This window comes from Bos grunniens, chromosome 6 (assembly GCF_055505025.1).
Source record: "Bos grunniens cultivar Pamir isolate PY7600 chromosome 6, Bosgru_T2T1.0, whole genome shotgun sequence".
Lineage (NCBI taxonomy): Eukaryota > Metazoa > Chordata > Mammalia > Artiodactyla > Bovidae > Bos > Bos grunniens.
In genome coordinates, this window is record NC_141170.1 from 1,997,261 (window position 1) to 2,008,700 (window position 11,440).

Below are 11,440 nucleotides of genomic sequence, written 5' to 3' on the forward strand. Positions count from 1 at the left end.
AGGAGACCCCTGCCCAGCACTGCTGCCAGCCCTTGGCGTGGCGGGAGGCGGTAGCGCGTGCTGCAGGTGAGACTCAGGCTCTGTGTCAAAGGTGAGCACTTCAGGTACAGGGAAGAAAGCCTCTGGCCTCTTTTCCTGGTGGAAGGAATTTGTGTCCTCAGGCAGGAGATGTGCCGGCCTCTGTGCGTAGACACCTGGCTTCAGGAAGGGAGCTGTAGGTTTAGGAGGTGTAGGGAATACAGCACTTACTAGCCCTAAGCTATTAACGTGAAAAGTGACAGTGAGACGGGAGATTCTAGGAACTAGGGTAACAGTGGTATACACTTTTCCCTAAATGAGAGGTAGACTTGGAATTTTCTGGATCCTAGTTCCTGTAATTTTTTTCTCTGGGTTTTAGAGCATTTTACTTTAGGAAAAAAAATACGCATTACAAGTGCCGAGTTTATTCCTCTTTAATGTCTGTTTTATGTATTTCTTATCTATTTTATTTATTTAATACCTATTTTATTTCACTGTGCCAGTCTTAGTGGGGCTTCTTTGGTGGCTCAGAGTCTGCCTGCAGTGTGGGAGACCTGGGCTTGATCCCTGGGTTGGAAGATCCCCTGGAGAAAGGGCCTGGCAACCCACTCCAGTGTTCTTGCTGGGAGAATTCCATGGTCAGAGCCTGGCAAGCTACAGTCCATGGGGTCGCAGAGTCGGACGCGACTGAGCGACTTAACACTTTCACTTTTTCACCAGGCTTCGTGTGGGATGCGGGATCTAGCTCCCTGACTAGGGATCAAACCTGGGCCCCCTGCGTTGAGAGTGTGGAGTCTTAGCTACTGGACCACCAGGGCAGTCCCTACAGCTGCCAGGTTTAAAGTATTGGTAAAAAATGCTCTAAATAAAAGATTAAAACCAAGATTGTGCTCATGGAGTGTCCCTTGAAGTGGCAGGTAGGGTGTGGGTGCTTGGGACCTTGGGCTCTTCCTCAGCAGTGGGATGCTGAGGATGTGGGGAGGGGGCTCCTCACTGGGGGACCGGCCAGGGGTCCCTGGTCAGCACAGCACAGAGGCAGCTCTGGCGATCCCGAGATGCAGGTCCACACTCCAGTCCTCGTGGGCTTCCTTCATCCTCTTTCAGACAGCGACTGGGAAAAGCTGAGGACAGTGGCTGCGAGCTCTTGTCTTCCAGGCTCCGGCCTGTGCCCTCCTGGAGGCGGCCCCATGGGCAGGGCAGGCCAGCCCGGCTGCCTTGGAGGAGGGTGACGGGGAGGCCCTGGGGTTCACAGCTCTTCACACACTGTCCCCGTGGTTTGTGCATCTGCAGAGAATCTGGACCAGGCAAGAGAAGAGAAAGAGAAGAGCCCTCCGGAGCCGCACACGCCCCCCAGCACCCCTGTCAAGCTGGAGGAAGGTGAGCGCTGGCTGGGGGTGGGCCTGAGGCCACCCCTCGGGGGGAGGGTACATGGTTGCCCAGGGCGCCCTCGCTGGGAGGGGGCAAGTGTCCTGACTTTGTGGAAGAAGAGCAGCTGAGTGTGGCAGGAGCTGAGCTGACACCAGTGGCCAGCATGCGTTTGCATGGGGCCAGTGCGTCGCTGGCTCTGCGCGCCCACGCCTCTGTGCCGTGCCAGCTCTGCGCTGAGAACTGCAGGCGGCGCAGACCCATAAGTGTGGTGCGCGTGGTCGGGGACAGAGCCTGCCTGCGTCCGTGACGTCAGTGTTGCCCACTGCTTGCACATTTCCTCCACCCTCCTGTGCTTGGGTTGCCCTGGAAGCGTCCTCCGTCATGTCCAGGCCCCTGAATCGCACTCTCTGGCCGTACGCAGAGCCCATGGAGAGTGCCGGGCCCCGGTGGTCTCCCAGACCGCCTGCCTGTGTCTGGGGCCCATGGCCTCTGTGTCTGTCCTCCATCGTGTGCGTGGTGCTTCCCCTGCCTGTCCGGGGCCTTGGCCCCACCCCCCCCCCACCCGCCCTCTGTCTGTAACCCAGTGGCTGTGACTGATGCGTAGACTCTCTACCTGTGCTTTTCTCTTCCTGTGGCTGCGTGACAAGCAGGAGGTGGATGTGCTAAAGAGTACCTGTTACCATAGTAAGTACCGCCTGCCGCCTGGCCCTCTGCTGGTAATCGGAATTCCCTGTGCTTTGCCTCATTCTGCTTCTTTGTTGCTTGTTAAGTTTTGTTTTCTGTTGATTCAAAATAAAAAGAGCCCCCCCCCACGCCCCGCCCCCCCCATTCCCTGTCCTTGCACTGTGGGTAGTGACCCTCCTGGAAAGGGCTGGGTCACCTGAGCTGTGTGGTGGGCAGCCTGTCCTGGAGTCCTGCGATCCCAGGTGGGGCTGCTCAGACCACTCTGGGCCTCAGAAGTCCCAAGGGACCACATTGTCCTATTCACCTTCGAGACTGGTGCTGCTCAGCGGAGAGCTCTGCTCTGTCAGACCAGACTTGAGTCTAGAGTAGACTCAGACAGGCTGGGATTTTGCATGGGGGTTGCATGTATTTTGATCTTTGCTTAAGCTGGGTGCTTAAGCTTAAATCTGAGGGGGTGGGAGGGAGACATCACTGCTCTTGTTTAACGTGGCATTTGGTCCAGCGGTAAAAGTCGCCCCGCGCACCCGCAGGAGCCTCTGTTTCCAAGAGCGGATCCCCAGTGCCTCGTGCGCAGCTGAGCCACGTGGTTCGCTCTCCTAAGACCCGGGGTGAGGGGTGGCGGAGGGGAGGGGCACGCCAGCCTCCCGGAGCCGCCCTAGCCCCCACTCCTCCTGCTCCTCTGCTCCCTGTCACCTCCTGAGGTTTGGCTAGATTGCCAGTGTTGCCTAACCTCCCAGTGGCTTGTAACTTTGTAGACTATGTTTAAAAAATCCACGAAACTGGTTTCCCCTGGGGCTAGAAAGCAGGCCTCAGACTGTTTCTCTAAAGTCAGTGCCATTTGGCTTACCTTTATGTTTCCATGTTGAGGGGCTTCCCTGGGGGCTCATTTGGTAAAGAATCTGCCTGCGGAATAGGAAACCTAGGTTTGATCTTTGGGTCAGGAAGACCACTGCAGGAGGAAATGGCGACCCACTCCAGCGCTCTTGCCTGGAGAATCCCATCGATGGAGGAGCCTGGTGGGCTGCAGCCCGTGGGGTCACAAAGAGACGGACACGACCGAGTGACGGACACGTCACTTTCACTTTTCCAAGTTCAGCTTCTTAAAATGGCTTGAATTTTTTGCCTGTCCTTTACGTTAGAGTTCATCTCTCTTTTTTTCCCCCCTTTTCTCTTTTTTTTTTTCGGAGTTCATCTCTTTTTGAATTCTCTAGCCTACAGTGGCCTTTGGTGGTGATGTTGACGCCAGTCTGGGAGTTCACTTGGGGTTCTCCGTGGACTGCCACGGTTTAGTGTTCACTCGGGTTCTCCGTGGACTGCCACAGCTTAGTGCTCACTCGGGTTCTCCGTGGACTGCCACGGCTTAGTGCTCACTCGGGTTCTCCGTGGACTGCCACGGCTTAGTGCTGTCCTTGGGGGACCACGTGTCATGGATGCACGCTTAGGCGTAAGCTCAGGACCACTAATGCTCGTCCTCTAATGGTTCAAGTGTTTAAGGCAGAACATTGCAGTCCTGAGACTGTTTCCACGGGCTTTCGTCACTCTGTCCACGCCTGGGGACTGAGCCCTGGGACTGAGGCTGGTTTTGTCAGCCCGCTGTCCGTGAGAAGGAGCTAAAATCACCGTGAGACCGAGCCCACGTCTCACACTGTGGGCTGCATCCAGCCTTGGAGTAAAGTAGACCTTGGTGAGAGCTCCTTACTCTGCTCTAGAGTCACTTCCAGGGCAGCGTCTGTGCAGGGCCCTTGGGAGGCCCGGAGAGCCGGGCGGTGGCTCTGTAACCGTGTCTCTCCCGCCCCCCCACCAGACCTGCCGCGGGAGCCTCCGTCTGCAGACGACAGTGACGCTGCCACCTTCAAGCCGACTCTGCCCGACCTGTCCCCCGATGAGCCTTCAGAAGCACTCGGCTTCCCGACGTTGGAGAAGGAGGAGGAGGAGGAGGAGGAGGGGCTGGGTGAAGCTGGGGGCCCTCCAAGCCCCTCCGGGTCCCCCTCCAGGTCCCCCCCGGTGGCCAGCCCCGAGCCAGCCCCAGCCCAGGTGGCTGAGGAGGCTGCCTCCCCAGCAGCCGAGGACGCTGGCAGTGATGGGTCTCCGGGCAAGTCCCCATCCAAAAAAAAGAAGAAATTCCGCACCCCTTCCTTCCTGAAGAAGAGCAAGAAGAGGAGCGACTCCTGAAGGCCCTTCCTGCACACGCCGCGCCGCGCCCCCATCCCGTGTAATGGAATGCAGAGGCCCGCCCCCGCCCCGCCCCCGTGTAGCCAGCGCCTCCCTCGGTGTGACCAACCCCCACGTAGACCGGTGCTAACCTCGCGTGTGTGCAGCGGCCTGGCCCGCAGCCTCGGGTTCTGGGCGAGACGCGGCCTCCACATCCACCTCGGAGCCAGCCCTGCCCTGCAGGGGTCAGCACCTCGGCCCCTCTTGTAGCTCCTCAAGGACACTGTCCCCCGGGAGCCGAGTCAGGGTCCCAGCTGGATGGGGGCAGACCTGCCCACTCTGGCCTTGACCCCTCCTGCTCTCCTCTCGTGAAGTAACCCGCGCCCCATCTCTGCTAGGCTCCCCTTCACCCCCAGGTCTCAGGTGACTGAATCAGACCCATAGCTTTCTGCTGGTGTTGCCTGCTCGGTGATCCTTGTTCAGATACACAGCCTCAGTCCTGTGAAAGCGCCCCAACAGCCCAGGCCCCCGGGATGGCCTTGGAGAGGGTCAGGGCTGAGCCGGCGCCCCAGTAGCTCATGGCGCAGCTGGTGCTGGTCCCCGGTCCCCTCAGCCAGAACCAGACCAGGGGCCGCGCTTCCCCCCTGAAGCGTCCTGAACCCGTCGTCATAGGGATGGCGCCTCCGGGGGGTGGTCCTGCGGACCTGCAGCTCCCGCAGCCCCGACGGCATGCACGGGCAGCACTCTGCTTCTGCTCTCTGTCCTGGGGAGGGCCTGGCACTGAGGCGGGTCTGCACCTGAGCTCAGCTTGGCTGGGAGGCTCATTCCCTTGGTTAGAGGGCAGCTCAGGGTGGGGGTAGGCCCCAGAGGTCCACTGACGTCCTGCAGTCACCCCAAGGCCCCTCCCGCCCTCCAGCGCCGCATCCGTGGAGCAGAGCCGGGGGCTGCTTGGCTGGAACTTGGGGTGGCCGGGGTCTCCTCGACAGTGGGCTGTCCCAGGAGCTCCAGAGCCAGCCTGTCCCGACAGGCCCCTGGGGTGGGGGGACCCGAGGCCGCCTGCATGGCGCTGACCTCCGCTTAGAGCTTCCTGGCAAGCTGCTCTCTGTGTTGTCTTGTCCTGGTGGTGGTCGAGCTCCCCACCCTCACCCTGCACTCAGTTAACCACAGGCTCCTCCTGCCCTCTCTTCCTCTCACCCCACATATGCAATGACTTTAATTTCATTTTTGTAGTTTATTTTAACTCTTTGTATCTCAACATGAAGTTTAGTTGCATATACAGACACAGGCTTGGGAGGACAGGTCCTACGGCCTTTCTTCATTGTAACATGTTTTACTCACAAATAAAATTCTTTACGCAGTTTCCTTGTCTAACCTTGGGAAGCAGTCTTGCATCTTAATTCCTTTTGTTTGCTCCTTTAAAATAGGACTTCAGAAGTTTAATGTTCCAAAGATTCCAAAGTGAGCACTTATCTCTTGATCCAGCAGAGTTTGTCACTTTGTACCATGGGGGACACAGTCTGAGAAGCACCCTGCCCCAGGTGTCTTCCTCTTCTTCCCCAGAGGGCGGTGTTGGGGGCTTCGGGCCAGGGCCCTGGGAGAGGGGAGGGGCGTCAGGCGGCCTCCCCACCCCCACCCCAGGGCAGACGGGAAACCACCGGGCAGAGCCTGGCACCCTGTGGTCAGTGCAGCTGGAACAGCTGTCACTCCAGTTGCTGCCCCTGGTACCTGGGGGAGGTGGGGGGACGGGATGTGCGCTGCAGGAAGGCACTTGGTCTGTAACAGCTGCTTTGTCATGCTGAGGCCGGGCTGAGGCCCTGTGTCACTGAGAACAGAAGACAAGAAAGTCTGGAAGGTTTTAGAATCTGATCCTGACAGGCAGGTCCGTGCTGGAGTATCGTGCACCCTAGAGCTGCAAGCCCCGGACCCCGGGGGAGGGGGTGAGGGGGCTGGAGGGGGTCAGGCGGGCAGTGGGAAGCTGTCCTGGCCCAGGCCCCCACTTACCGCGCAGCCCCCCATCCTCACATCATCGCAGGCGGGCGGCCCAGCTACTCGGCCTTGAGTGTCCGCGCCGGGGGGCTCAGGGTCCGCAGGATGGAGAAGGGGAGCAGGAAGAGCGCCGCGCACACGGTGTAACAGACACGGGCGCCGGCCAGCCAGTACGCTGTGGAGACAACGGGGGAGGTGACGGTGCCCCGGGCCCACCTGCCCCCTCCAGCTCGCCCAGCAACACCCCCAGCCCCGGTCTGGCCGGGCCTCCAGCATGCCCCGAGTGCCGTACCACGGCCTCACCTGAGGCGGCCACCACGGGCCCCATGGCCCTGGCCAGGGCGCCCAAGCTCCGCAGCGTGCCCATGACCGTGCCCTTCTGCCCGGGCGAGCCTGTGGGCGACAGGGGACAGCCGTCAGGGGCCCTCAGACCGCCTCCCAGGGGCTGGCCTCGCGCCAGGGCAGGGCCTCTCACCATAGCCGGCGACCACGGAGGACAGGCAGGGGACCACGACGGCTGCGGCTGGGAGGACACCAGGGAGACGCTGGTCAGTCCGGGGAGAGGCCAGAGGATGTGGGGGGAGGGGCCAGGCCCCGCCCCGCCCGGGCCTCACGCCCGAAGGCCCCGCCCTCACCCGCCGGCCCCGCCCCCGGCCCTCACGCCCACAGGCCCCGCCCCCGCCCCGCCGGCCCACTCACCCCAGGAGTAGAGGAGCAGCCCCAAGCCCAGGATGGGCAGCGTGTGTCCCCAGCCGACGAAGAGGGAAGCGGGGATGAGCAGCAAGATGGCCTGTGGGCGGTACAGCCCGTCTGAGAGCCCCTGTTGCCTCCGCAGAGCGCGGGCACCGCCTGCCCCCAGCCCCGGGGAACTCCATACCTGCTTCACAGCCGCGATTTCCCTGCCAGGGCGGATCCGCCGGGCGTAGGCGCCCTGGATGGTGGCCATGGTGAGACCGATGAAGAAAAACATCTTCCCCTGTTCTACCCTGCAAGGGGTGAGCCGTCAGCACCCCTGCCCTGCCGGTGCTGCCCTCACACGGCCAGGCAGCCGGGGTGACCTCGGTCCCCGTCCTCTGGGAGCTGCGCAGTCTGTCTCAGGACTCTGGGCGGGGCCCGGGGCACGCGTGTGCCGAGATGGGGATCCACTGGGGTGCGGGGCATCCCACCTGCTGAACCGGAAGCGCTGGTGCACCAGGAAGCTGAGCGTGAACTCCAGGCCGGAGAACAGGAAGAGGTAGAGGAAGTAGACCAGGCCCAGGCCGCGCAGGCTGCCAAGCCCTGGGGGGCGGTGAGGAGGGGCAGTGGCCCTGACGCGCATGCAGCCCCCAAGGCGGCCTGAGGGACCCCCCCAGCCCCACCCCCCAGGGCCGGCTCCTTACTGACTCCAGTGGGCGGGTCTGGGCCCCGCGCCACGGCGGAGAAGCGGAGCAGGGCCAGGGGGCTGAGCAGGTCCGCGGCGGCCCGGAACCCCAGGGTGACGGAGGGCGCCTGCGGGGGACAGCACTGAGGGCCTGCTAGGGGGTCTGGGGGTGGGCCTGACGAACCTGCTCGGCCCCTGCACCTTGCAGGGCCCCAGCAAGGCCGGGGGGTCTGGGGACCACGGGGTCCCAGGAGGCGCTGTGCTCTCAAGAGCATCTGGACACCAGGAGGGCGCAGCCTGGCCTCCCAGCACCTGGAGCTGGGACACATGATGGGCATCCCCACCTCTCTCAGCCCGGGCGCTGTCTGGCTCCCATCTTACCCGCTTCTCTGGGGGCAGCGTCTCTGGCAAGAAGCACCAGATGAACAGCAAGTCGGAGACGGCGAAGAGCAGGGCCAGCCAGGGCACTGTCTCCGAGGGCAGGAAGGCTCCCAGTGTGGGGCCCAGAGTGAAGCCCAGAGAAAAGGCCACCCCGATGACTGCCTGGGGAAAAGAGGGTGCCTGAGCGAGCAGGGAGACACGAGCCCCAGAGACCCCCACCCCTAAGCCCCAGGGCCACTCACCATGCCCTTGCTGCGGGCAGACGGTGAGCCCAGGTCGGCAACAATGGCGGTGCAGAGGCTAACGTTCCCCTTGCTGATGCCGCCTATCACCCTGGAGGCCAGGAAGGCCGCAAAGCTCTTCGAGGCAGCCCACACGGCGTACGAGGTGGCCACACCTGCCTACCCCAGGGCAGGTGCGGTCACTTGAGGCCAGGAGGGGCCCACAGTGGGGCTGGCAGGCTGAAACAGTACTCCTGGGACCCTGCCCTGTTCTGGAGCAGCCAAAGGCCACTTGTATGCCCAGTGACCCCTTGGCAGGAGCAGCTCTGCCACACCCTGGCTTAGCTCCAGAAGCCTCGCTCCCCCCAAACACCTCCCCCAGGGAGCAGTGAGGGGCCACGGAGGGCCCACAGCTGCCTCCCAGAGGGCTGCCAGGTGGACACGCGTACCAGGGACAGCAGCATCCCCGGGCGCCTCCCCAGGCAGTCAGACAGGGCCCCAGTGAGCGGTGCAGAGAGGAACTGCAGGAGGGAGAAAACGGAGCCGATCAGACCTGGAAGAGACAGAGCTCACGGTCACCCCTCGGCCCGGGGGGGCCCCAAGGGAAGTGGACGCTCCGCGGGGAGAGGGGGCGGACCATGCCCCAGAGCGAGAAGGTGAGAACCAAGGTGTGGGGGAGGCCCCGGCCCAGCTGGGGACCCTACCTCCGAACAGGACGCTGTTGTACCTCTTCTCCGCTGGCATCCCGATGGCTGCTGCAAACCAGTCCACCCCGCGCTGCCAGGAGCCGTAGAGGGGGTCCTGGGGGACAAGGAGGCGTGGCGAACTCGGGCGTCTCTGAGGGGCTGGGAGCTAGGAGCAGCCATGGCGGGGTGCAGGGGCAGTGGGGCTGGCGGGGAGGGGCTCACGTGGGCACGGCCGTGGCTCTCCAGCAGCCCGGGAAGTAGGGGCAGCAGCAGGGTGAAGGCCAGGAGGTCCAGCAAGAGGCCGAGGAAAACCACAGCGACCACGCGGGTTTCTGGTGCCTGCTGCTGGCGGATGGGCGGGCGCGGCGTGCAGCTCCCGCCGGCTCCACAGCCCATGATGGGAGCGGCTCCGATCAGGCCCGGCTGAGCGTGTGGCAGGTCTGCACGAGGGCACGGTGCACGAAGGCACGTCCGGTTACCCGGCCTGACGCCCACCCACCTCGGGAGGAGAGGATCCCTCCGCCCGCGAAGTGTCCCCAACCCACTCACTGCCAGAGCGCCCCTGAAGGATCTGCCTGCCCCGTTACCGGCTGTCGCTCTGTGCGCCCTGCCCCCGACCCTGGGCAGCAGGAAACGCAAGCTGTGGGGGAGTTACGCAAAGAAACGGCCAGCCCGGGAGGCCGACCGAGGGGGGCCGGGTGGGGCATCGTGGCCCCGGCACCTCCCGGCCCCCGCCCCACGGCCCCGGGCGGAGCGGTCGGGGAAACCCAGGCCCAGGCGGAAGCAAGGGGCAGCCTGGCGAGCCGGAGAACGACCCCCACCCACCCCGCCCCTGCCGCGGCCGCGCGCAGCACAGACCAGGGGGTGGACGGATGGACGGACGGACGGACGGACGGAGAGACGCGCAGAGGACCGCCGGGAGGGGCGGGCGCGCAGACCCCGCCCCGCCCACCCGGAAGCCGGCGTGGTTCCCCGCTCGGAAGTGGGCGTGGTTTCATAATCCGGAAGTGGGCGGGCCGCCGTGTCCCCTCTTCCGGCTACTGGGCCTGGCCTCACCGGCTCCGGCCAGGGCTGGCGTCCTGGCGGGAACTGATCAGATCGGGGGCGCCTGACAGACGCAGCCCCATTTGCCCCTAGATTCTGCGCCCGAGGGACGACCCGCCCGCTGAGGACCCCAGGGCTTTGGGTGACCCGTCCGGAGGGCGGGGTCCATCCTGACCGGACCCTCCTCGCGCCGTCCGCCCCGGCCAGAGGCCTGCGGCCGAAATACAGCTGCGGAAACGCGCAGTCGGCGCGGGCTCGCCCGCACTCGGGCCGCGGCGGGGACGGTGAGGCGTGGAGGCGGGACTGCCCGGCGCCCCGCCTGCCTGGGGTCACCGGGGAGGGGCAGCTGCCCGCATGGCGCCTGCGGACCTGGCTTGGGCTCCCCTGGCAGCCGGAGGGCCTGCCTGCACCTCCCGCTTCCCCTCCGACTCTTGAAATGCAGGCGTGTGTGGTCGAGCCGACCAGGACAGGCCACCCCGTCCTGTCCGCTCAACACTAATGCACTCCCCTGTAGACGACACGAACTTCAAGTAAGCCTCAGGGCAGTCCCTTTGCCCGGCGTACAGCTGTTCCCCTTGAGTACCAGTCCGCTTTCCCCGAGGAGCAGGCGCGGCTGAGGCGTGGCGGCGGAGCTGAGGTGGCTGGGGAAGCGGCCGAGCGTTTGGCTCTCAGAGCAGCCCTCTCTGGCGCCTGGCCAGGCGGTCACAGCTGCTGTCACCACCAGCTTCTTAGGCCCCCCCTCGGCCCGAGGAGGCAGGGCTGAGGCGGGCATTCTGCCTGGTACTAACCTTTTCCAGGGCAAGGCCTGCAACGGGGTGCAGAAGCCCGGGACGGGCCGAGGTGGGGATGCAGGGTGACACGGAACCCGGAGCTGGGGCCGCTCCCCCTCCCCACAGAACTCGGCAGCAGCACCTGGGCACCCAGCGGCGCCCAGTGAAATAGCAGCGACAGCAGTGCAAGTTTACATGAGGTGGAACCTTGAGGCTGTACAGCCGGCCGGCTACACAGCGAGAAGCCAGCCCCATTCGTGGCCCCGACACCCACCAGGGCCTGACATCTGTGGAGTCGCCCACCTGGCGGACACCTATGGGAACAATCCTGGGGGGACAGCGGAGAGGACGCAGGCTTATCTGCTGAGGCCATCCCCAGTCCCCTCCGCCTGCTCCCAGGGGGCCCCAACACTGCCTACAGCTCCACAAATCACTCGACTCCCACCAGCCTCCGCTGGGGAGGTCTGAATTGGTCACCCTCTGTCTCATCTTGCACATGCCCAGTCTGGCCGATTGATCCTCAGATCTCTCGTTGTCACTTCTGTGGCTCGTGACCTCAGGGACAGACTCCGATGTGAGTTCTAGGGCCATCTATAGCTCCAAGGCCTCCGCCACGTGCCCTGGGGCCACGTGGGGAGCCAGGACCCTGGGGGACTGGGGCGGGCAGGGAGGCAGCATTCTGTGCAAGGCTGCAGCCCCAGGGCCACAAGGGTTGGCAGGCAGCTCCTGTGTCCTTACAGACACAGCCCAACCCCTTCCACCTTCCCCAGT

The 11,440-nt window shown here is 63.9% G+C and overlaps 2 protein-coding genes across 38 annotated transcripts in view; one reads left to right on the forward strand and one right to left on the reverse strand.

Annotated features, from left to right (window-relative positions):
- The window catches only part of ADD1 (adducin 1), a 91,242-nt gene extending 85,650 nt beyond the window's left edge, over positions 1-5,592 (forward strand). For 21 of the 34 annotated variants that reach the window (XM_086404582.1, XM_086404565.1, XM_086404577.1 and 18 more), the window contains 2 exons: positions 1,309-1,395; positions 3,875-5,592. In XM_086404582.1, the coding sequence (XP_086260708.1) occupies positions 1,309-1,395; positions 3,875-4,242 (455 nt within the window). In that variant the 3' untranslated portion in view covers positions 4,243-5,592. Of the gene's footprint in view, positions 1-1,308; positions 1,396-2,036; positions 2,072-3,874 lie in introns of those variants that run through there. The other 13 variants (XM_086404591.1, XM_086404596.1, XM_086404585.1 and 10 more) reach the window with 2 other exon arrangements.
- SLC75A1 (solute carrier family 75 member 1) lies at positions 5,433-10,541 on the reverse strand. Of its 4 annotated transcripts, none has more exons than XM_086404646.1 (15): positions 10,425-10,541; positions 9,078-9,295; positions 8,874-8,970; positions 8,619-8,722; positions 8,191-8,349; positions 7,949-8,110; positions 7,587-7,695; positions 7,374-7,485; positions 7,085-7,193; positions 6,907-6,997; positions 6,683-6,730; positions 6,511-6,600; positions 6,223-6,382; positions 5,947-6,043; positions 5,433-5,812 (listed from the first exon to the last, which is right to left on the reverse strand). In XM_086404646.1, exons 2-13 carry the CDS (start codon positions 9,249-9,251, stop codon positions 6,267-6,269), a joined length of 1,371 nt encoding a protein of 456 aa, XP_086260772.1. In that variant the 5' UTR covers positions 9,252-9,295; positions 10,425-10,541; the 3' UTR covers positions 5,433-5,812; positions 5,947-6,043; positions 6,223-6,266. The 4 variants fall into 4 exon arrangements, with proteins under 4 accessions (XP_086260772.1, XP_086260769.1, XP_086260773.1 ...); XM_086404643.1 differs by lacking the exon at positions 10,425-10,541 and adding an exon at positions 9,714-9,796; XM_086404647.1 differs by lacking the exon at positions 10,425-10,541 and adding an exon at positions 9,714-9,796 and having other exon boundaries at positions 5,947-6,066.
- Positions 10,542-11,440: the final 899 nt, after the last annotated feature.

Excerpts from the sequence above, each read along its gene's own strand:
- SLC75A1 (XM_086404646.1), bottom strand. The coding sequence starts at position 9,251 with ATGGGCTGTGGAGCCGGCGGGAGCTGCACGCCGCGCCCGCCCATCCGC. Across the intron at positions 8,723-8,873 it reads CAACAGCGTCCTGTTCGGAG|GTCTGATCGGCTCCGTTTTC; the intron begins GTAGGGTCCCCA and ends TGTCTCTTCCAG. Across the intron at positions 6,998-7,084 it reads AAATCGCGGCTGTGAAGCAG|GCCATCTTGCTGCTCATCCC; the intron begins GTATGGAGTTCC and ends TACCGCCCACAG.